At 40.9% G+C, this 24,609-nt stretch overlaps 1 protein-coding gene across 1 annotated transcript in view; it reads left to right on the plus strand.

Moving 5' to 3' along the window:
- TTBK1 (tau tubulin kinase 1) overlaps positions 1-24,609 on the plus strand; it is an 88,274-nt gene that overhangs the window by 38,864 nt on the left and 24,801 nt on the right. Inside the window, exons 6-12 of the mRNA XM_081904583.1 lie at positions 5,554-5,619; positions 9,899-9,991; positions 10,108-10,233; positions 12,146-12,300; positions 13,425-13,644; positions 16,005-16,180; positions 18,716-19,274. Of these exons, the coding sequence (XP_081760709.1) occupies positions 5,554-5,619; positions 9,899-9,991; positions 10,108-10,233; positions 12,146-12,300; positions 13,425-13,644; positions 16,005-16,180; positions 18,716-19,274 (1,395 nt within the window). The remainder of the gene's footprint in view (positions 1-5,553; positions 5,620-9,898; positions 9,992-10,107; positions 10,234-12,145; positions 12,301-13,424; positions 13,645-16,004; positions 16,181-18,715; positions 19,275-24,609) is intronic.

Genomic DNA, 24,609 nt, shown 5'->3' on the forward strand with positions numbered 1-24,609 from the left:
TGCTTCCTTTACATGATTGAGGCATAAATCAGAAGAGCTGAAACTTTAGGGAGGGGAATTATTGCAATATTTTATGGCTTGCCCTTCAGCTAGATTAGAGCATGAGTAAATAAAAAGGCTTATTTATCTGCAATAATGGTTTTTTCAGTTGCCATTAATGGACCCCTCCCAACTATTCTACTTTTTTCTTTTGAAGAAAATGGACAATGAGGGTTCTGGTTCTGTAGCAATGGGTTCAGGGCTGCAATTCTAAATAAACACAAATCAGTAATTCAAAAGAAACAGCCCTCTTATAGTTGTAATGTATTGGTTTGCTGTAATGTTATTCTGCTTATACGTAGGGTAGCATGAAATTGTAATTCAGCAAAATCTGCCTACTTTATCTGTTTTACAGATGTTATCCATTCAAGCAAAGTTTACCATGTTAAGTAGTGATGTGAAAATGCTTCTAAATATTTGTCGTCATGCCTAAGTTTAGCAATGTGCTCTACCATACTAGGCTTTCATTCTGAATTCATGTTGTCAACCAGATGCCTGAATATAGGAATTAGTTTTACTGTTGCCAGCAATTCAGTAGCCTTTAATTCATAATGCTTTTCTCACAATGCAAACTCTGGTTCTCTGTTTGACAACTGACCCGCACTTCTATTATTAGCGCAATTCTCCCATCCCCTTGAAGCTCTCTGCTGAATACATCTCTGCTGCTTTATCTTTCATGGAATGGCAAGGGGAAAGCAGCATTTTTGTCATGGCAAGCTTCTCCTGTTTGCATGAATTGGCAATGCGCTGCTGTGTTTTGCATGCTGCTGCTTCTGCTGAGTCAGCCCTAGACCATTGATTAGAGCTCTGTCTCCTCGTGATTCAGACCGCACTGCAGTAGTTTGCAATGCTTGACTGGGGATATTGTATGTATTTGTAAGTGCAGTTTTGTGTCCGTGTGTATCTGTATGGCGCAGGCTGAGTATTAGGAAAGAGAATGCCTGATCAGGTGTGAAAGTTGAAAGCAGCAGAAAACAAAACCCTAATTAAAGAAGATTGTGTTTTTAATTGTTACATGACCAGGTTCCATCTAAAATTGGCACACCAGTGAAAATACTTAAAAATGTAGTTGCTGATGCAGGCATTTTCTAATCTTGGTGCAACTATTGCTACATTTTGAAATATATATTGGAGCAGAACTGTTTTAATAAAATAGCCTCATGAGTGCTGCATCTGATTGGAGCATAGCTGAGTGACTTAGGTTAGACATCAGTGCGTTGTTGCATACTATTAACAATATTGCATGAATAACTCAGGAATATAAATGGCAACACATTGCGATTTCCATGCTTAAATGCTCCTTGTCTGCAACCAGAATGGCCAGTGCTAGTGCATTGTTATCTGATGCCGGCAGCCTGACCAAAGGCTAATAAAGAGGTGGCAGAGAAGTTGCCCATACTGTGATACAAATGGAAACAAAAGGTTTCAAGTGTTTAAGGTAGATGCTACACGCTGTGTTTACACCTTTCTCTCAGATTTTGTTTGTTATGACCCCATTACGCTTGAGCTCATGAAGTGATGAAAACTGAACTGCAAAATGTCACCAACTTTATTATGGTACTTGACCACTTGTGTGAAAGTCAGTTGTGGGAAAATATATTTTCAGTTCCCTGAGGAATAGCATAGTGTTGATGCTTCACAGATGAAAATAGGGACACTTTTATGTACTTGTAATACTGCTAATTATCACTTCAAGGATACCATCCTATTTCACACACACTATTGTATATTTTAGAAAACTGTCCTTACTCTCTATATCACAACTCTGTATGTGTTCCTTTACTTTAGCCCACCCTGCACTGGCTTCTGAAGCAAATGTGTTAGTTAACTGGTCCTAAGAAATTATGTTTAAAACAAAATGGTACAGATGTTAAGTCTCTCAGTGGAAATAATTGCATTTAATACAGAATAGATACAACTCAAGCATAGCCAGCAACATTTGCTATCTTGAGATTTTTTTTAGGAGATAAAGGGGAAGTGGTAAATTGGCATTTTATATTTCTCCAATTGAGAGAGAATCCACTGATCACATTATTTGAAAATAAGAATTGTGCTTCCTCTTCAGACTTTCTGGATGAAGAAACATAAATTTATAAAGTGGTGAGGCTGCTATTGAAATGGCTCTGGCATCACTGTGACTAGTTCAAACTTAGCTTTTAATAGCCAGGTTTAAACTCTGGGAACAATAGTTATGTGAATTTGCAGCATACTTGACTAAGTATGGTATGATTGTCTGAATCCTTTATGTCACCAAGTCCCCCCCCCCGCAATTTCCCAGATCAGGTTTTTACAAAATAAAGGCCAAATGGGTTAATGTGCCTGTGAGCACATGTAGAAATAAGATAGGTATGGGCACCTGCCTAAAGCATGTGGGAGGGAAGAACAATTCTGATGGCTAAACCACTGTGTAATTCACTCATCTATACATCTGCCTTGTAAGTTGCAAAGCTGGAAAACTCACACTGCCAGTAAGGATTCCATTGTGACCTCCCTTGAGCTATTGCTGCTGTCTTTGCCTTTTAGATACTGTGGGGTGTGTGTGGCTGTGTGGGTGTTGAATTCTAAAGAATGGCAACTCTAGTACTGCACTCTTAATTCTGTTTTAAAAGGCGCCTCCAGTCTTCCCCAAATACAGATTGGGATGGTGAGTTGACAGGGACAGGTAGCAGGAAATAAGGGCTGTTCTTGATAAATAGGGGCTGTTAAGGGGGTGGAATAGAGTGGTCCCTGAGAATACAGACTTAGCCATACCCAATTCAGACAGAGACATAGGCAGTAACAGTCAAGACACAATGGCAAAAATCAACAGGGCAGAAATAAGAAATGATGCCAACAAATTCAGGCTGAGAAAGTGTCAATGAGCATGTGAGTCAGGGAGATTATGTGGCTTTTACTGCAGCTCTTTCTGCCTGAAGACAGAAGGTTCTGTATTACCTCACAAAAATCAAGCTCCAAAGTCTAAGCCCCTGTGTACCACCCAGGCATAAAGTATCTGCAAAGTGACCAGTTTTAGATAATTTAAGCAGTGAAGCCAAGGCACATGTTGCAAGAGAAGGGAAATAAGAATAATTATTTAATAATAATAATAATAATAATAATAATAATAATAATAATGGTGAAATTGTTGACCTGATTTCAAATTCATTTCTGTTTTTATTTCTCTCCATTTTGCATTTTTATTGTCATGGTTTTCTTTGGGTTTCTCTTTGTTTTACAGTTCTTTTGGGCTCCTTTTTTGAGACTGTGTTTGATGCGTTGGCTTCCCATCCGCTGCTTGTAACCATCTCAGCCATGAGTTGTGAGTGAGCCATCATGATGCTTCTTGGTTTCCCCCCACCCCCTTTTATTTTGTGCTTGCTTGTTTTAATTATTATTAGAGTTCTGAGTTCTCCTTTTGTTTTTGCTTTGCCTTTTGATGGTATATACTCTTTTGCTTTTCAGGACTGGGACATGTCTCAACTCTTGATGTACAGGCCAAGAGTCTTCTGCATTCTGAGTTCAAAAAAAGTCCTATTCAGGTGTTCTGATCTCCCATACAATGAGAATTGCATGTCTCTGTGTAGGCCACACATGCTAACTCCACCAACACCATTGCTATCTTTGTCACCCTTCATAAGTTAACCACCAAACACATGCACCAGGGAGCCTGTTCTGTTCTTGTAGGCTCCCTGAAAATATTCAGAATCCTGGAACAAACACGGGTTCTAACTTGCACAAGGAACTTACTATGGCAGAAAAGCCTCCCTGCTTCCTTTCAGCTCACAGAGGGTGAGAGGGTGGTGGCAGAACTGTCACCCCCATTTTTCCTAATTACATATGGGATGAGAGCACCTCAATAGGGCTGAAGTGCTGGGTCTTTCTGAGATTGCAGTGGCTCAGGACTGTCCTGGATGGGCATTACTTGGAACTTAACGGCAGCCTCCCCCATTGTTGTACTTGAGTTGTACTTACTACTTATGGGAGAACAGAATATGACAATTCCTGTTTATAGCCATTAAGATTACTTCATTCTGAAGTAGACATCATGAAATCCAAGCTTTTTTAGTGGTGGAATCCTAACCATAACAGCAAGGGATGGTTCAACTGTTATGACAAAATATCTGTATTGTTCTTTCCTTGGCACATGCTGCTTTGTTCTCAACCACAATGGGGGCAAAATACTTCCTTTTTTGCTTAGTTTGCTTAGTAGTTGAGCCTGAATTATGAAATTTATTTATCTGGAAAATACTTCTTGTGATAATGCTTAATGGTGGGAAGGGGGAGGTTACCATTTCAAATAGGCTATTCAGAACCCCTATCCTCCTAGTTTGGTGAGGAGTTACAATGGAGTTTATAACAGCTGGGATATGAGTCAGTGCACTGGGGAACCAGTGCTTATTGGCAACCAGCAGGATCCTGACAATGACCTGGTTCAAATGTAACTATAAGCCAAGGTTTGTTTAACAAACCACAAGTTAACTATGAATTATCCCACAGATAATCAAACAAACCAAGGCTTTTTTCTCCATAGTTTGACCATGTTTTATAGTTGCTATTGCCTCATGTTTTATTTTTAGTTGAGGGTCTGGGGTGGGATGGCCAAACAAACCACGGTTAAGAACCATGGTTCTGTGCCAACTTTTTAAATGCCTGCTTAAAACTTTTCTATTCTGCCAGGCCAGTCAGGTAATTAAGAATCCATAATTGTTTAATTGATGTATATTTTTAACTTTTATATGGTTTGATATATTTTTATGACATGGCAATATATAAATATTTTTATAACTCAGTAAGGGTGTCTTGTTAGCACATTATGCCAAGCCACAATTATTATTATTTAAATAAGCCAACAAGCTATTGCTTCAGATCTGCTGGGTAGAGTTGATGATGAAACAAACCATTGTTTAATAAACAATAGTTTACTAAACCATGGCTTATTGTTTTGTGTGAACCAAGCCAATGTGAATTAAGGTAATTAATTGGAACAGTTGACAGAAGCATCCTGTGTTTGCAACTATAATGATGGGTTTTATTAAAGGGAAGATGAGGCTGTAATGTTCATTTTCTGTAGTCACTTAAAGGATTATAGAAACCATTTTGGACTTCTCACTTGCTCTGAAGTTTAATTGACTTGAAACCATTGGTTTTTGGTTTTCTACAGAGATGAGGTTGGGCTCTGTCCACTCAAGGTGGAAGTATTTTCTTTTAGGGAGGGCTTATCCTTAGCAGAAGATTTTTTAAACAAACAAACAAACAAACAAACAAACAAACAAACAAACAAACTGTAATTAGATCTCTTGTAAGCACTGTGATGTACAAGTGGCTTTTCCACTGTCATGTTTTAACTGTTCCTGAGGGGTTTAATCAATGAGCAACTTTTAATGTCTAACCAAAATGCCTACCTAGGGCATCAGTTCAAGTTAACAAATGTAATTAAAGTGGTTTATGGCCCTGAGTGATAAATAAAACATTAACAGCTCTGCTAATTCTTAAGTTTGATGTTTAAATTTAATTTTTCATTATCTTTCCCATTAGCCTCGTAATGTTGCTGGTTTCCGGGGAACAGTCCGCTATGCTTCAGTGAATGCTCATAAAAACAGAGTGAGTATTTCTTTTTGGGGAGGTGGGAGAATTCCCTGTTCAGTATTCTGCCAGGTAGTGCAAAAGCCGGAGCCATTTTGGAAGACAAGGTGTCTGCAAACTCATAGCACTACTATGTGTGCTGTATCTCAGCGGCTTTTGATACCATCAACCATAACATCCTTCTGGAATGCCTAGAGGGGCTGGGAGCTGGGGGCACTGTTATACAGTGGTTCCGCTCCTCCCTCCTGGGCCGTGTTCAGAAAGAGGTGGGGGGGATGAGTGTTCATACCCTTGGGTTCTCACTTGTGGGGTGCCTCAGGGTTCTGTCCTCTCCCCCATGCTTTGCAACATCTACATGCGGCCGCTGAGAGAGATCATCAGAAGGTTTAGGCTGGGTGTTCATCAATACGCGGATGATACCCAGCTCTACCTCTCTTTCAAATCAGAACCAGTGAAGGCGGTGAAGGTCCTGTGTGAGTGTCTGGAGGCGGTTGAAGGTTGGATGGCGGCTAACAGATTGAGGTTGAATCCTGACAAGACAGAAGTACTGTTTTTGGGGGACAGGAGGCGGGCAGGTGTGGAGGACTCCCTGGTCCTGAATGGGGTAACTGCGCCCCTGAAGGACCAGGTGCGCAGCCTGGGAGTCATTTTGGACTCGCAGCTGTCCATGGAGGCGCAGGTCAATTCTGTGTCCAGGGCAGCTGTTTACCAGCTCCATCTGGTACGCAGGCTGAGACCCTAGCTGCCTGCAGACTGTCTCGCCAGAGTGGTGCATGCTCTGGTTATCTCTCGCTTGGACTACTGCAATGTGCTCTATGTGGGGCTACCTTTGAAGGTGACCAAGAAACTACAACTAATCCAGAATGCGGCAGCTAGACTGGTGACTAGGAGTGGCTGTCAAGACCACATAACACCGGTCTTGAAAGACCTACATTGGTTCCCAGTACATTTCTGAACACAATTCAAAGTGTTGGTGCTGACCTTTAAAGCCCTAAACAGCCTCGGTCCAGTATATCTGAAGGAGTGTCTCCACCCCCATCATTCTGCCCAGACACTGACGTCCAGTGCCAAGGGCCTTCTGGTGGTTCTCTCACTGTGAGAAGCCAAGTTACAGGGAACCAGGCAGAGGGTCTTCTTGGTAGTGGCACCCGCCCTGTGGAACGCCCTCCCACCAGATGTCCAAGAGAACAACAACTATCAGACTTTTAGAAGACATCTGAAGGCAGCCCTGTTTAGGGAAGCTTTTAATGTTTGACAGACTACTGTATTTTAATATTTTGCTGGAAGCCGCCCAGAGTGGCTTGGGAAGCCCAGCCAGATGGGCAGGGTATAAATAATAAATTATTATTATTATTATTAGTCATGGATAAACCATTTATCATACATAGTTTGGAATAGTAGTAGTATTGCTGATTCCTGTGTGGAATATAGTTAAATACCAGGTCAGTATCATTTGTTAGCTGTTGTAGCTGAGACAAAATAGCAAATGGTACCCTGCCCTCCCCCCAAATCAAGGTGCATGGTACCCAAGACTAGCCAAGTTAGCTTAGCACTTGAGGCAGAAAATATCACTGGCACCTCTCCCTGGCAGTAAAAAAACAGTAATATGCAATACAATAAATATAAAAATACTGCTCTTTCATACCACCCAAAATTGGTTGCCCGAGCCATCCGTTTCACACTTCCTAATTTTTTAATGATTCCTTGTCTGAAAGAAAATCCATCCTACTCTCAGGTATCTACAATAGCATTACCTTGTTTGTTAAGCTCTGCCAAGAACTGTCAACTTTTTATAGTGCTATTTGAATGTTCAGGGTATTTCAGATTATCCCCACATTTCAGAAGGGGAGAATGCAGACTGAGATAGAATAGCTTGCCCTAGGGTTACCTAGTGCATTCATGGCTGTAGCAAGCTTTTAGTCACTGTGCTACATTTGCACTCAATAAGCTACGCATTGAAATATGTAAAAGAGATGATATTTCGTACTAAGGACAGTACTGCTACACAGTGAAATGATGTTCATATCTCTGCTCAGCAATTTCATCTTCCCTTTTGCTCAGAGCAATAATATCTTAGTTGCTCTGCAATGCCCCCAATTTATAGTTTATCTTTTGATGGGCATGAGGAGAGGAAGTCATCCTTCATCTACGAAGTGGAAAATCCTGATGGAAGACAATTGTTTCAGGCAATGTGTCTGAATCTATGTTGTAAGAAGTAGTTCTGACATTGTGACATCACCTGTTTGTGGAACAGGGGAAGAGAGATTCAGAAATACAGAACATTGTTATTATTAGTGGTGCTTTATTCTGCATTATATTTCTAAAATGCCTTTTAACTCTAAGGTTCACAGGGTAATATACAGTACGGCACTAAAGATAGTATAGAGTTCATCTTCATAGTGATTGCTGCTCAGAAGGGATAGTTAGCCCACACACTGTATCCAACCTTGCAAAATCTTTTCTCTGTCGCCAAAGACCTCCAAAATTTGTCACTGAACATGATTAAATTGCTTTTAGTTTATTTTTGAAATGACGGCTCCAGGGGTGAATATTCAGCCTGAGGGCTTCAGTCCTTTCTATGCAGCCTTCGAGGGGCCAGTGATGGATTAGACCGCAGACAATAGTGGGCAGTTCAATAAATGTAAAAGTTAATTTTTGGTGTTTTTTAGGGCAAACTCTTGGGTCCAGCCTGCAGGTAGACCACATGCTAAGCTACAAGGCAATGCAGAAATAGGTAGAGAGAACTTAGTGAAATCCATAAATCTCACCCTTCAACTCTTCCCAATTTTAGTCATATCATGTGGCCTTCAAAAAAAAAAAAACTCTTTGGGCTCAGCCTCTTTGGGCCCCTGTAATTCAAATTTTGCTGAAGCCTCTTGTAAAGAGATTCCATGATTGATATACAGGAATTCCTCAACAGAGAACGCAATGTAGAAAAAGTTACCCAGAGATAGAAGGTTTGAAAACCATTACTCTAGATCTTTAACCTTGTGAGAGCCTGCTCTTTTTAAAAAAAAATTATTTTTTATTAATTTCTTTTTTAACACAATATTTCAGCATACCAATAACAAAACAAATAAATTCTTTGCTCTACTGAGCTCGTGACTTCCCTCCATCCCTTCAACCAGTTTTTAATTTTCAAATCTTTGTGTCACACTTTATATCCTCTACTTCAGACCTTTATATCCTTATGATCAACTCTGTCTCAATGGTCTATAAAGTTTTGAGAGTTACAGTTTTTTCGTTGCAGAATTTATATCAATCCCACTAGTGTCTTCACATTTTTACAATAATTATTCATATACCCAATAAATTTACAGTGGTACCTCGGGTTACATATGCTTCAGGTTACATACGCTTCAGGTTACAGACTCCGCTAACCCTGAAATAGTACCTCAGGTTAAGAACTTTGCTTCAGGATGAGAACAGAAATCGTGCTCCGGTGATGCAGCGGGAAGCCCCATTAGCTAAAATGGTGCTTCAGGTTAAGAACAGTTTCAGGTTAAGAACGGACCTCCGGAACAAATTAAGTACGTAACCAGAGGTACCACTGTACTCCAATCTCTTTGAAACTTTTGGTCGTCTTCGTTTCGGATCCTGCCTGTCAGCTTGGCCAGTTCCGCAAAGTCCATCATCTTTGTCTGCCACTCCTCAATCATTGGTAGTTCCTGCAATTTCCATCTTCGTCCTAATAAAGTTTTTGTCGCTGTTGTGGCGTACATAAATAGTCTTTAGTCTATCTTTGAGATTTCTTCTCCCATCAAACCCAGCAAAAAAGCCTCAGGTTTTTTGGGGAAGGTACCGTATTTTTTGCACCATAACACTCACTTTTTTCCTCCTAGAAAGTAAGGGGAAATGTCTGTGCGTGTTATGGAGGAAATGCCTACGGGTGGCATGCCTACGGATTTTCCTCCTCTAAAAACTATGTGCGTGTTATGGTCGGGTGCGTGTTATAGAGCGAAAAATACGGTATATCTAAACATTTTTTTTAGTTCATTGTAAACCAATTCCCAAAATACTTTTACTTTATCACATTCCCACCATATATTGTATGATAAAAATCTCCATTTTTCTCTCCACACTTCCAACATTGTTCCTCATCCTTTACATTTTGGCCAGTTTCACCAGTGTTAAATACCACCTATACATCATTTTCATTACATTCTGTGAGCCTGCTGTTAATTGTATGTGCAGTGGATTTATCATCAACTGAATCATAGGGCAGCAGTCAACTGCTCTGTCGTAAAGTTGAAGACACTATCAGCAGCTTAATTTTTGTACTTTCATTTTTCTCCAGGAGATGGGTCGACATGATGACCTGTGGTCCCTTTTTTACATGCTGGTGGAGTTTGCAGTTGGTCAGCTTCCGTGGCGCAAGATAAAAGATAAGGTAGAGAACTCAGTCAGTGACTGAATAAGGCCCTCCATTTTCTTGGTCATTTTATCTGCCTGAAGTTTCATGTTATGTGTAGTGTAATGTTGTGTGATGGTATTTTTTCTTTGCAGGAGCAAGTTGGTATGATTAAAGAGAAATATGAACATCGAATGCTGCTAAAACATATGCCTTCCGAGTTCCACCTTTTTCTGGATCACATTGCAAATCTGGATTACTTTACTAAACCAGATTATCAGGTAAAAACCTCTGAGACCTATAATAACTTTTCATCTTCAAACAAATAAAATCATATTTCCCAAATGTGTTGGGAATGTTGTTTATGTGGGAAGAGCTAGCTGGAATGCTTGGGAGATCCCTAATTGTCCATTGACAATTTCCCATGCCTTCAAAATATGATCCAAATGGAAGCAGCATATTTGTCCCTTCCTAAGATTGCAGTAGGGACGTGGGTGGCGCTGTGGGTAAAACCTCAGCGCCTAGGGCTTGCCGATCGCGTGGTTGGCGGTTCGAATCCCCGCGGCGGGGTGAGCTCCCATCGTTCAGTCCCAGCTCCTGCCCACCTAGCAGTTCGAAAGCACCCCTAAGTGCAAGTAGATAGCGGGAAGGTAAACGGCATTTCCGTATGCTGCGCTGGTGCTGGCTCGCCAGAGCAGGTTCGTCACACTGGCCATGTGACCCGGAAGTGTCTCCGGACAGCGCTGGCCCCCGGCCTCTTAAGTGAGATGGGCGCACAACCCTAGAGTCGGACACGACTGGCCCGTAAGGGCAGGGGTACCTTTACCTTTACCTTTAATATTGCAGTTATTCCGAAACTGTAGATTTTGTCCATTTGTTTTGTTTCAAAGGAGTATTAAGTCCTACAATAATACTTTTCGAGATGGTATCCAGCCATCCCCACAAACAGCTAATTAGGATGATTCAAATCTGGTTTGTTTGCTAAAACATGATTTGAGGAATGTACAAATGGATTAATAGAATGATTTACAGTATATTTTATGAGTTGTGTGTGCAACACCTTTGATAGTAACAAATGAATTCTTACACCTATATATCTAGACTGTTTTTCACTATCTATCGTAGGTGTGGGGAACTTTTGGCCCTCCAGAAGTTGATCAGCTATAGGTCAGCATTGCAACCATTGGCCGTGCTTTTTGGGGCTGACCGGAGCTGTAGTTCAGTGACATCTGGAGGGCCAAATGTCCCAGCCACCCCCATCTATGATGTATAGAAAAGAAAATGCTTGCACACATTAGCCAATGGCTTAAAGGGCTTTCTCCCAGGATATTCAAATGCTGAAATGGATTGAGTTCCCTGCTATAGCTGGTCCCTGTGATCTGACATCAGATTCTGAAATCACTCTAAGATTATTTTTCATACTCATGACTAAAACAGTATTATATGGATTAGTGGATTGGCCTCCATTGTGCAGCAACTGTGCAGCAGCTAGATTAACAGAACACATGGGTCATTTGCAAGTTGTTGTAGATTTTATTATAAACAGCAAATAATACCTTTTGTACCACAGATTATGCCCAATTGTATACTTACTGCTGTTGTCACTTGGGGATTCTTTGTGACTGAGAGTACTCCTCCCTTCCTCTCTTGTTGATTTTCCCCATTCAGAGCACCCTGCAATCCAAGCTTAAGATAAGAATCTTAGGGATGTCGGTGCAAGCTGCATTGTCTGCTTGGCTCACAGTAGTACTTCAGGTTGGTGCACAAATGCAGAACCTTTAAGCAGGAGATGTTTCCTTTCAGACGTGCCCTGAGATGGCTAGCTTTAACCAGGGTTGACAGTATTTGGTGAAAGTTACATAAGACTGTTACCCCTGACAGTTGCTATATATTGTTCTACATCAGATGAAAATCAGAAAATGCATAAGGAAATTCTTTTAAAAGATTATTTGAGGAGAGGCCATAACTCAGTGGTAGAATACCTGTTCTGCATACAGAATGCTCCCATCTCAAGTTCTGTCCCTGACAACTTCAGGTACAAGGATCCGAACCCCTAGATTTCTGCTGCCTGTCAGAGTAGACAGTACTGGACTAGTTGAAGGAAAAGTCTAGTATAAGGTGGCTTTCTGTGTTCCTGTTCTTTCCGACTGTCGATGAACATATGAACCTTATTATAATTTGCTTTTCTTCTAGCTCATCATGACTGTGTTTGAAAACAGCATGAAAGAAAGAGGTATTACTGAGAACGAGGCCTTTGACTGGGAAAAAGCCGGTACGGATATTTTATTATCTACAAGCACCTCTACTCCACCTCAGCAGAACACAAGGCAGACAGCAGCTATGTTTGGGTGAGTGACACATTCACAGCCCTTGGTGTTGTCAACATTTGCAGAATCTTACAAGAGGAATCAGTCATTCTTCAGGGACATTATTTTTTATTGTATACCCTATATACTGTTCGTTTTACAATGGCAAGAATTCCCAGAATTACAGTTCTGATAATGTCATGAATGTATGTGAATATCAAGTAATCCATTCATTTAAACAGTGTGATCTTGGACTGTCTCCTCCCACATCACAATATAGCCACTTGATGAGATACCTAGTACAATCACTCCTGTGGCATTTGGTGACATCATGTTCTGCTCAGGTTGTTGTATCTCATAAAGGTAGACTGTTGCAACATGCTCAGTGTGATAGCACATTATCCAGGATAGTGCTTGCTCTCTGGTGGGGTCTTTGTGGCACTGCCTCAGTACCATACTGTTTCTGAAGCCAGTAAAATAAGGCAGATGGAGAAAGCCTAGCTAGGAAAAACCCCACCTGCCCTCCAGGCCAAACCTTGGGTTCTTGCCACCTCCATTCTTCAGCACTGTTCATGCCCTTCTGTAAGAAGAAAGCACTTTTTCAAATGGGCTGTAGAAGGCACTTTCAAGCCTACACAATTTGGGAGCTTGTGTGACATTACAAGGCTTAGGACCTCAATACCTTAAGAACCACCGCTTCCTATACGAACTGACCTGGACCCTGTGCTTGACATCCAAGGTCCTTCTCTACGTTGCCCCTCCCCGGGAGGTTTGGAGGGTGCCAACATGAGAACAGGCCTTTTTTGTGGTAGCTCCATATCTGTGAAATGCTCTCCACGGAGAGGCTTACCTGGTGCCATCATTACATGACTTTAGGCACCAGGCAAAAACATTCCTCTTTACCCAGGCCATCATCCATTAAATAATCTATGGCCTGTTAAGGGGGGGGGTGTTATTATGATTATTTATTATTATTATATCTATTACTAATGCTTTGTTTTATGTTTTTATTATGCTCTGTAAAATATGTTTTAATGTTGTATACTGTGATCTTTTGATAAAGGACAGTATATAAATCAAAGTGATGATGATGATGATAATTAATAGAAAGCTGACTGTGCTATCAGGACCTTTTCATCTGATGCTGTTGCATGTCTCCCCTCTAGTGTGGTTAATGTCACTCCAGTTCCTGGAGATTTACTTCGTGAGAACACGGAGGATGTTTTGCAAGGCGAGCACCTGAGCGACCAGGAAAATGCTCCCCCAATCTTGCCTGGCCGGCCAGTGGAAAGCTTAGGCCAGGCTCCAAACACTGCCTTCAATGAAGGAGAGGTTTGGGAAGAGACGGATGTGAACCGCAACAAGCTCAGGATCAGCATCAGCAAAGTAAAGTCCTTTGATCTTTTTGAATGGGCACTGTTTCTTTTTCCTGCTGGTTTCTGTTAAGAATTGAGAACTTCACATTATTCACAGTCACAAATATAGCATTACAAATGAAAAGAGAATGATAAAAGAGCCTTACAGAAACTGACTGAGTACGGAGGAGTATCGGGCTTCAACTTAAATAAAGAAAAATCTAAATTATTAACGAAAAATATGGGGGTAAAGGAACAGGAAGAATTGGAAAGGGTAGCTGGCAAAAATGAATAAAATATATAATAATAAGTGCTGGAGATGTAAGAAACGAAAAGGAACCTTCTACCATATGTGGTGGGCATGCCCCGAAATTGGGAAATTTTGGAGCATGATCCATGAAGAAATAAAGAAATTACTAAGAATACAGTGGTGCCTCACAAGACGAATGCCTCGCTAGACGAAAAACGCGCAAGACGAAAGGGTTTTTCATTTCTCGAGTTGCTTCGCAAGACGATTTTCCTTATGGGCTTGCTTCGCAAGACGAAAACGTCTTGCGGGTTTGCTTCCTTTTTCTTAAAGCCGTTAATACCCAGCGAATCCGCGCTCCGCAAAACGAAAAAATCGCAAGACGAAGCAACTCGCGGAACGAATTAATTTCGTCTTGCGAGGCACCACTGTATCATATAATAAAAGGCCAGAGGCATTCCTTTTATGAATTTTAAATGACGATATTCCAAAAGACAAAACTAAATTTTTCTTATACGCAACGTCTGCAGCAAGAATCCTGGTGGCTGAGTATTGGAAAAGGAATCAGTTACCCACTAGGGGAGAATGGTTATGTAAGCTTTCAGAATATTTAGAATTAGCCAAATTGGCAGATATAATAAGACAAAAACAAAAAAGTGAAGTAAAAAAAGAATGGGAGTGCCTAAATGAATACCTCGAAAGTCAAGGTTTGAGGACAGAAATCTGGCTGAGTCTGGAATAACCTTGTGAAGTGGAAGGATAAGAAAGAGGGATTGATATCTAGATGTTAGGATAGAGATGATAAAGAAAACATGAAGATACAATGAGAGGTAAAGGAGGTGCTGTGGGATTGGTGGAAGTCAATGTTTGTTTTCCTTTTTAGTGTTTATATTATTAAATTGTAAGATTTGGATTTGCTTTTTATATGCTTGTTTTTGTGTTTTGTGTATTGTTATTTTTCGGGGGGTTTTTTGTTGTGTGGAAAATACTAATAAAATTTACTATTTAAAAAGAAAAGAAAAGAGAATGATAGAATTGTTGTATTGTAGAGGCCTTTTAAAGGCTTTCTGCAAGAAACAGAGCACCACATTTTGAATTTGTAGATTCATCCAAAGGAAGTGGTTCTTCTTGCCTGACATGTAAACATCATATTTCTTGGCATTTCTTTGAGACATTTCCATATCAAAAATAGGTACATAGACCAGGTTTATATCTATGCTTTCAACCGTGATTAAGGACACCATGTTACAACAAATATTTATTTACATTGTCCTCCCTATCCATTAGCCTTCCAATTTCACTCGGATTCCTTGCTTTATCTATTTATTTCCTTCATGAGTTTTGCAGCTGTGAGAAGATTTGAAATTAATGAGTGAAGTGCTTTGGGTTTCGGTAAAAATCAATGATACAGGAGCTTGAGAGACACTGGTATTTTACCTAATATAGCTCTAATTACGAATACTGCTCTACCTACTTGGAATCCAGCTTTCTGGGTGCTGCTTTTCTTCCTATAAATCAAAAGATGGTGGCTCACAGAAGAGATACCATCAACAAAATGATATGAACTAAAGTTGCCACTTAATTTTGCTGTATGTACTCACACGCGGATCATAATGTCAAAGGAGATACTCCTGGTAGATCACAGTTATTTCCTCTGAGCAGCCTGCATTGGATAGTGGAAGTAACTGCTGCAATCCTTCATGACTGCCTTCTCTTATGCCGTTTACTTGAATAGACAACGCAAGAGGAACCTAAGGAAAATAACATATGAACCATCTCTGAGACGTGTGAGAGCATGTGCCCTCTAATCTAGTCTTTCTCTGCATTGTGCTCAAAGAGGGTGCTGGGCATTGTCATGTTCCTGTTCTACCACCATGAATATTTTGTGAATATTTGAACAGGGCTAAAGTTAGGAAGAATCCATCATAAACTTCCAATTCTGTCTTGGTGCTCAGTGTCAGCTTCATAATTCCTTTGAATTGTTACTACTTGTCATCTTCATAAAAAAGGGCAGTCAAGACAGTATAAACATGATTGTATTGCCCTGAGTCTTCCAAATGATGCTTCTGAGATTGTCATCACGCTCACTACAGTGCCTTAGCTGGATCTGTAATGTTGTTTTGGGGGTTTGCTGTCTTTTGCAGACACAATGTTTGGCAGAAGAAGATCAGAAAAGTGGTGTGTGCCCAAGCTCCCCAGTGCGAGCTGTACCAGACTCCCCTACTACTCAAGGGCGTTCTCTGAGATACCGTCGTGTGAACAGCCCTGAGTCTGAGCGCCTCTCCACTGCCGATGGGAAAGGAGATCAGCACGAGCGAAGGTTTGTTTATTGTCCACATGGACTTTTTATTATTTACTTATTTAGAAAATTTATATACCACTGAACATTTTTTACAGAAATTTATAAAATCAAAATACAAGTAAAATACAAATAAGTACATTAAATGTTAGTTTTCATTTCTTAGTACAGAAAGTATTGATCTGATGTGTAGAGATCTTTCCTATTCCTGATTAGTTCAAGAGGGTTCTAGAAAGTTTCTTCTCTGTGTGAAAGAATGTTTATTTCTATGTGAGAGAAACTGGAAGAATCCTTTCCTTTCACAAGAAATAAATCCTAGCCTTTTGTTGCTAGTCCTAAAAATCACTAGCAGAAAAACACAGTCACCAGATGCTTTTCTTCCAGTGCAGAAGTTGGCGTTGCCAAAAACCTCTCTGGAGATTTGCTGTTACACATTATATAGTGTCTTTATTACACAGAACATCATAAAAAACCTGTCATTTAAAACATCAAGTCAGCAATTGAACAGGATAAAACTTTAAAGGATCCAGATAGGCCTGGGTAGAAAACTGTGGTTTTAGGAGAAGTCTGAAGTCTTTACAGTAAGCTTAATAGGTTTTTATTTAAAATAATGGGAAGCTTGTTTATGAAGACAGTGAGTTCCCATTTCCAAGCACCGTTTTTGATCCCTTTCATCCAAAATGAATAAATGCTTGGATGTACAGAGCTTACCCATTGTGGGTAGTATCCGCTGTAGTACTTTCCTAATAGAATTGTTTATTGCATGCTAAAGATTATTCTGCTGTTTTATGGTGAAGGAGACATATGATGGCACAACATCTCAGGAACACTCTGCTGTATTCAGATACTAATGGAACAGGGCAGCACAATTTATTTTTCTTCAAGAAAAATAACCATTTTATTGATGTTTAAATATGTGCTGCCTTAAGAGCAATGACAGCTTTCCCAATATCAGAGAGGGCTAGAAATCCTGTTCGGATGAGGATTCTAGAAACCAAGAGGACATGTAATATGGTTACAGTCAGTTGATAAGAGGATAGGGGAATTTTCCACTATTTTATTTAGGCTCTGGGGTTACTTTTAGTTTTATCACTAGCATGCCATCTATTTTCCCCATTGGTGGATCTGTTTTGGGCAACTCTTTCTCCTGGAAAGGCTTAATAACAATATATAGCATAATATTTACTGCACGGTCACAGCAGGGATAAATCAAATCCAGATTGTAGGTTCATAAAGTTATGAACTCAATGAAGTCATCATTTTGAACTTAATTTTTTCACTTTCAAAATATTAATACAATTGGTTCTAAGTGAAGTTTGAGAACTTTTGATAATAGGTTTAAACAGAATGGAAAAGTAGTTCATGTGATTAACACAAGATTATTAATTTTTAAAACAATCTTTATTGGTTTTTAAATAAATACAAATACGATAGCCATTAAACAGTTATCTAGCTGTACATCTAAGGATGCTTGTTTTATCCATTGTCTTACCCATCCATACTCTTTATCCATACTCTTACCCAATCAGTGTTCAAACATCACACAAGGTTATTTTTTTGGTTGTCTGAAAGTTCTGCTTTTAGGCGATTATATTAAAACATGGACAAGAAAAGCAAGTAGCTTCCTTGTTGTGCAAAGCTGTTTGTAGGGATGGGAAGCAATATGTTCACATACCTTAAACTTCCAGATATGTATGCTCAGAATGAACCACTCACTTTTTAAAAAATTTAGGACCGTGATCTGGAACAACAAGTAGTTTCAGGAACTAAGTTCAGGTGAGCCTCTTGTTCAATTTCAGTCCTGCATTCAGCTAGTAGAGTGATGCCCCTTTACTGGGGAGTATCTAGTATTTGGGTACTAGCAGCTAAAATCCTCCCAGGTCTGTAACAAGACCCTGGAGTGAAGATTTTGCACAGAGCATTCTGCAGATATTTCAGAAGGAGAGGAATGTGTGGAAATATGCAAAGCAATGGGACTTCAGTTTTTAGGAGACCTTAAGTACTGGGTAAATAGTAAATCTTGCCATGTGACTCATCAAAGGTGCATTCAGATGATTTGCTATTACAAATTATATAGTGTATTTATTGCACAAAAACTTGTGCGTATCAATATTACACTTCAGTAATCCTTTAGTCTTAAATCTTGAGCTAAATTCTAGCAGAATTCAAAGTGTTGGTGCTGACCTTTAAAGCCCTAAACGGCCTCAGCCCAGAATACCTGAAGGAGGTCTCTACCTCCATTGCTCAGCCTGGACACTGAGGTCCTCCTCTGAGGGCCTTCTGGTGGTTCCCTCACTGCGAGAAGTGAAGTTACAGGGAACCAGGCAGAGGGCCTTCTGGGCAGTGACACCCTCCCTGTGGAACACCCTCCCATCAGATGTAAAAGAGGTAAAGAACTACACAATTTTTAGAAGACACTTGAAGGCAGCCCTGTATTGGGAAGTTTTAATATTTGATGTTTTACTATGTTTTTATTTGTACTGTAAGCTGCCCAGATGGGTGGGGTATTATTATTATTATTATTACTGTCCCTTAGGCTTTTTGTCTTATTTTCAGGTCACGAGTGGATTTGCCCTGTTCTCCTTCACGGCTTGTATGCTCTTCCCAGCCAGCACAGATGCTGTCCATTGACACCGGACAGGTAGACAGGCAGGCAAGTGGCAGGATGGATGTGTCTGCTTCTGTGGAGCATGAAGCCCTCAGCAATGCTTTCCGATCGGTACCCCTGGCTGAGGAGGAGGACTTTGACAGCAAAGAGTGGGTTATAATTGATAAGGAAACAGAACTGAAGGACTTCCACCCTGGTGCTGAACCAAGCACATCTGGAACAACAGATGAAGAGCCTGAGGAGCTGAGGCCTATTGAAGAGGGTGATGAGAGAAGGCGGCTGGGGGCAGAAGTGGCAGTGAGGCCGAAAATTCATGATGGGAGAACCCGGGGTATGCAGCCTGTGGCTGAGGAGGACAGTTCCCACAGACATGAAGGGCATTGTCAGTCAGTCTCTGACAGCAAACATGAACAGCAACCAGGAAGCCCCACACAGTCCCCCTTATATTCAGCACCAGCTATCCGACAGCGGAGACGAGAATCTGAGCCTACTGGTCCTGAGAGACAGGTAAGACATTCAAAATAAGCACCGTTCATCCTTTTTTTTTTGCTTTAGTTCCCATTTCGATTGTGTAAAGTTGTCACCTCTAGGAAAACGTCCCCACCCCCAATCTGTCACAGAGAATGCAAGTCTGATTCTTACTCTGCTGTACCAGATTCCAGAGGTATGTTTTCAATATAAGTATTATTATGGCACCAGCATCAAGAATATTTAATTAAGACCATTAAGCTGGTCTCCGACTGTAATAAATTATCATCATCATCAATTAAGACCACCGTTGAAAGTGGGATGACATGAACCCTCCTCGATGCAAAAAAAGTGTCAAAACATAGATGTTCAGTGGATTTCCCATTAGGTTCCTGTATGCCCTTTCTGCCCCTCTGAAATCCCCCACTTCCACCTCCCTCCCCTGTGCTCCTCGTTCTGTGTTTCCATTCCTTTCTGTGCTGCAAAGAGAAGAGACATTTGTAGGCAGGCAGTCATGTGCACATGTGAGTTTGAAGTCCAAACCACAGTGTGTAGTGCCTAGAGTGTCATTCCAGAGGAAGCAACACTACTCTAGTAACTGCACTCTGTGGCTGGTGGTCCAAGTTCACATGTGCTCCATACTGACTGCTTACCTGTGTCTTTTCACTTCCACCTCTTGGTGGCAGCTTGAACAAAGTGAAAACACCGGAGGTTCCTGGGGACAGGGTGAAGATATGAGAAGTGCTGGGGAGGTATGAGAGTATAGAGGATGCTGTATGTTGGAGGCCACATTGAGTGAAGCTGCGGGATGCTCTTAGCCCATGGACACAGCTACTTCAGCTCTGCTGTAGGATGAGGCAGATTTGTAAGGATTTTGCTGGGCCAGCAGCAGAGCTCACTGAAAACAGCTTCAGCTAAGTGGCTAAGATATATGGGTGGGGATTCTTTCCACCATTTCATGGTATTAGAATGGGGGGTGCACTTTAATGCTTCTCGGGGCAGGCAGTACTATAGTTGAAAACAAATGGTAGTGGGGCTCTGTAATTATGATCCCTGGGGCAGATCTTCAGCAGCCTCTGGCTGGCAGCTTGGGTGTGGGGAAAGTTGCTGGCTGTGAGTCTGGAGACTTGGTTTCTCCTCTAGCTGTTTCCTCCCCAGATTGGGCAGCTGGTCTTACTGGACAATGCCAGTCCTTCCTGGCTGTCCCTTCCTCAGCTAGGTCAATGCCCATATCCAGCAACGATGTCTTCTTCTATTCATGATCCATGTCCAGGTTCATCAGGCCAGAATCATGACATAGGTGACCTGTTTAAGCTAGGAAAAGAAACATAGTAGGTTATCATAATAACTTTTGTTAGGTTAAATGTGGGGGATAAATAGCAATTCAGTTTTCTTTCAGTGCTGGAGTTTCCCCCCAATATTACTGCCATTCAGTATGCTTATGCTAAAAAATGATAGAAAGTTAAAGGGACTTCCAACAGCACATAACAATCCTTTGGGTAAGCTAAAGAAAATGAGTTATTAGTAAAATGATATACGCAAAGCACTTTTAGCTCTCTAAAGTGCTATATAAATGCTAAGCGTTATAGGGAAAATGTTATCTAGTAGACACCAGAGAGATGAACATGGTAAATGACTCCCAGTTATCCTGCTGAAATGAACTAAAATGCCATACTTCTTCACCAGGCTCCCAAATATACCTGCTTGTGTTTCCTTTGTTCCCAATTACACCTTTCTAGCTGTTTCCTTAAAAAAATATTTATCCAATAGCTAGGTTGTTCCATGAATCAAGCCATTTCTGCATTTGGTTGAATAATCTATGTTTTCTAACTCATTGCTTAAGTTCATAGCTGTGTAAAAAAAACACCAGAGCTCTAAACATTAATAATTGAATTAATGTGTTGTAAGTTACACAAATAACTCCTAATACATAGATCATGAGGGGAGCAAATATGTGGATATTGGGGCAGTGGTTGAACGGGGAAAAGAAAAGGCTGCTTGTATTCTGAAAGTGATCCAAAGCGAAGAAATCCTGCACATGAATCTTCATTATGGTGCAGGACAAAGGAAGCCAATAAAAGGCAGGACTAAAGTTGAGAAGATGCTACTTGTGCAACACTTGACTATCCTGGGTGTATACACACACACACACACATAGGCATTTTGAGACTTAAATCTTGTTCACTGTAGATCTCACTAAAGAAATTTCTAGCTGCTTCAGGCTTGTGATTTTGATAGATGTTCCTCTGTAATTTGATACCAATAACATGAACTAGACCGGTTGCATAGGATTCTTGTGAGTTCCTAAAATCCTTTAATCCCGTCATATAGATGATGAGCAAAGGCTTATCCTCTGTGAGAAAATAGTGTCTCCAAATATGTCATGAGGCATTCCTATGTTGCTTTTTAAAGTCGATTCTGTCCCTTTAATTAATTAAACTGCCCAGGAATCAATTTTGTTAAAGGGTGGTCTACAGATCTTTTAATTAACAAATACAATGAAGACTTGTTTGCTAGTTCCAGCCACTAGATCACAAGAACACAATGCTTTTAATCTACTGGCCAGATTTCCCTTTTCAGTGGTTTCAATTATTCTTTCAAAAAAAATGCTGAAATACTGATTTTGTGGCAGCCAAACATTCCCTATTTTTCCCTTTCATCTTCCTAGTATTGTTATTAATGTCACCAAATTTGCAAGTACTTTTCAATGACTTTTAAAAAGGTAGGATTTTAAGGGGGAGAGACTGTGAGAGGGAAATATTCAGCTTTGGTAAGGAATATAAGAACTTTTTTTTTTAGTAATTTCTTTTTTTGTGGCAAATATCCCCTTTTGGGGCAAGGTGTTCGAGAAGGTGATGATTGCCTAGTTTCAGGCAAGCTTGAAGGAAACTGATTATCTGGTCACATTTCAGTCCAGGTCTCGTCATGGCACTGAAACTGCTTTGGTTGCCCTGCTTGGTTACATTTGTTGGGAGACAAATGGGAGAATGTCACTCTGTTCATTCTCCTTGACCTCCCTGTGACTTTTAAAATCTTTGGTCATTATATCCTTGTAGAGAGCTCTCCAGACTGGGGTTGGGAAACACTGCATTACAGTGGAGCCATTTTGAGAAAGTAGCTATGGCACCATGGGAGTTCTGTGGCATCCTGCAGAGTTACATCTCCCCCCCCCCCCCATGCTATTTAATTCATTTTGAAGCTGCTGTGAGATGTCTTCAGGAGATTTGGAGAAAGGTGCCATCAACTTGCAGGTGATGCATAGCTCCATCTCTCCGTTCCATCTGAATCAGACGATGCGGTTCAAGTGTTAGACCAGTGTTTGGAAGCAGTAATGGATTTGATGTAGGCCAGTAAATTGAAGCTGAATCCTGGTAAGACAGAGGTGTTAACAGGGTTCTGAGTCGTGTTGAAAAGGTGGGGAGATGGCCTGTTCTGGGTGGGGTTGCAGTTCTGTAACTTGTGGATACTCCTGGATCCAACCTTGGCACTGAAGTGGCCAGGACTGCCTATTTCCAGCTGTGACCCCTTTTGGACAGAAATGACTTGGCCACTGTACTCTATGTTCCGGTAACTTCCAGATTGGATTATTGTAGCACACTCTTTGTAGGGTGCTCTTAAACACACACTGGCGATTTCAACTGGTCCAAAGTTCAGCAGTCAGGTTATTGGCTTGGGTTCTCATTTAGATTAACTCCTGTTCTAAAATAGCTGTACTGATTGCCAGTTCACTTGTAGGCCCAATGTAAGGTGCTTACATTAGTGTCCAAATCCCTAAATGACTTAGGTCTCAAATATCTGAAAGAGAAGCTCCTTTACTACAGAGCACCTTGGGTGTTAAGTTCAGCAGAGGGGGCCCTTTTGTTAGTTGCATCGCCACTCTTGGGTGTGGTAGCCTGGAGGTGAGGACAAAATTCCCTAAACTGTGGAATTCCCTCCCCACAGAACTGCACCCGGCACCTTCACTGTATTGCTTTTATCATATGCTGAAGACACACCTCTTTTACCTGGCCTTTGAAGCCTGAGTTACTTATTTTTAGGAGCCACCATAAATTGTTTTAGCTGATTTTAATATTGCATTTTAATATTTTTGTAACACAGTCCTGGACCATAAGGGTAGGTACGGAATCCTTTACATAAATAGTTTCACATATGTTGGCTAGAAGCTGTAGGATGTCATGAAAACTTCAATCCTTAGGAGTGTACACCAGATTAAACTTCATTCTACCCATGTGTAGTTAGTTGATGAATATTCCTGCTTACGCCAAATAAAGTCTCTCTTGGCTCAGTGCAGGACTTGGATCCAGATACTACTGCAAGGTGAGACTAGAGGCAATGAACAGTGAACACCCTTCAGGAGATGTTTACTGCAAAGGGAGAAGGGAACTCCACGAATAAATAATTGCAGGCCAACAGCAGCAGTACCAGAAAGTTATGGTGGAGTTAGAGGCACCCATGTCTTCATGAAGTACCCACATAATCCCATGATGGCAGTGTGATGTGGCAAATCCAGGTTTCAGCACATTTTTAGATGTTTGGGTGACTGGCTGCCCTTTATCTGAATTTACCCTGGTATAATCCATGGGGGTATTGAGATGCTGGATAAATTTGAATATCTCTATCAGTGCTCAAACTTTTGCAATAGATCAGAGGGGGATGTTTCATCCATGCTTTCATCCAAAGAATCATTGCAAACCCACTGGCTTCCACATGTAAAGCTAAGAAATGGTATGTTTTAACCACAGTTTTTTGAACAAGCCAGGTTTAGTTTCACAGATGAGCAAAGTAACAACAACTTTTTTTACCTAAAGTTGGTTTCATTTTCTAACTGCTCTTCCTTAGAATCATAGAGTTGGAAGAGACCACAAGGGCCATCGAGTCCAACCCCCTGCCAAGCAGGAAACACCATCAGAGCACTCCTGACATATGGTTGTCAAGCCTCTGCTTAAAGACCTCCAAAGAAGGAGACTCCACCACACTCCTTGGCAGCAAATTCCACTGTCGAACAGCTCTTACTGTCAGGAAGTTCTTCCTAATGTTTAGGTGGAATCTTCTTTCTTGTAGTTTGGATCCATTGCTCCGTGTCCGCTTCTCTGGAGCAGCAGAAAACAACCTTTCTCCCTCCTCTATGTGACATCCTTTTCTATATTTGAACATGGCTATCATATCACCCCTTAACCTCCTCTTCTCCTTCATGCTCTGTAGTTGGGCAACTGACTGGGGACAGGTGCCAACACAAATCAGAATTAAGCTGGCATACAGATATAACAAGAAGCCACGCTTGAAGCAAGCTGAGATTCTTAAGCCAATTTAGAACCATGGTTTCATACTCTGATTTGTTAGTTGGGGTGGCTTTGGATGTGTAAACAAAATCAAT

The sequence above is a fragment of the Podarcis melisellensis genome, assembly GCF_964234715.1.
Source record: "Podarcis melisellensis genome assembly, chromosome: 3".
Taxonomy (NCBI): Eukaryota; Metazoa; Chordata; class Lepidosauria; order Squamata; family Lacertidae; genus Podarcis; species Podarcis melisellensis.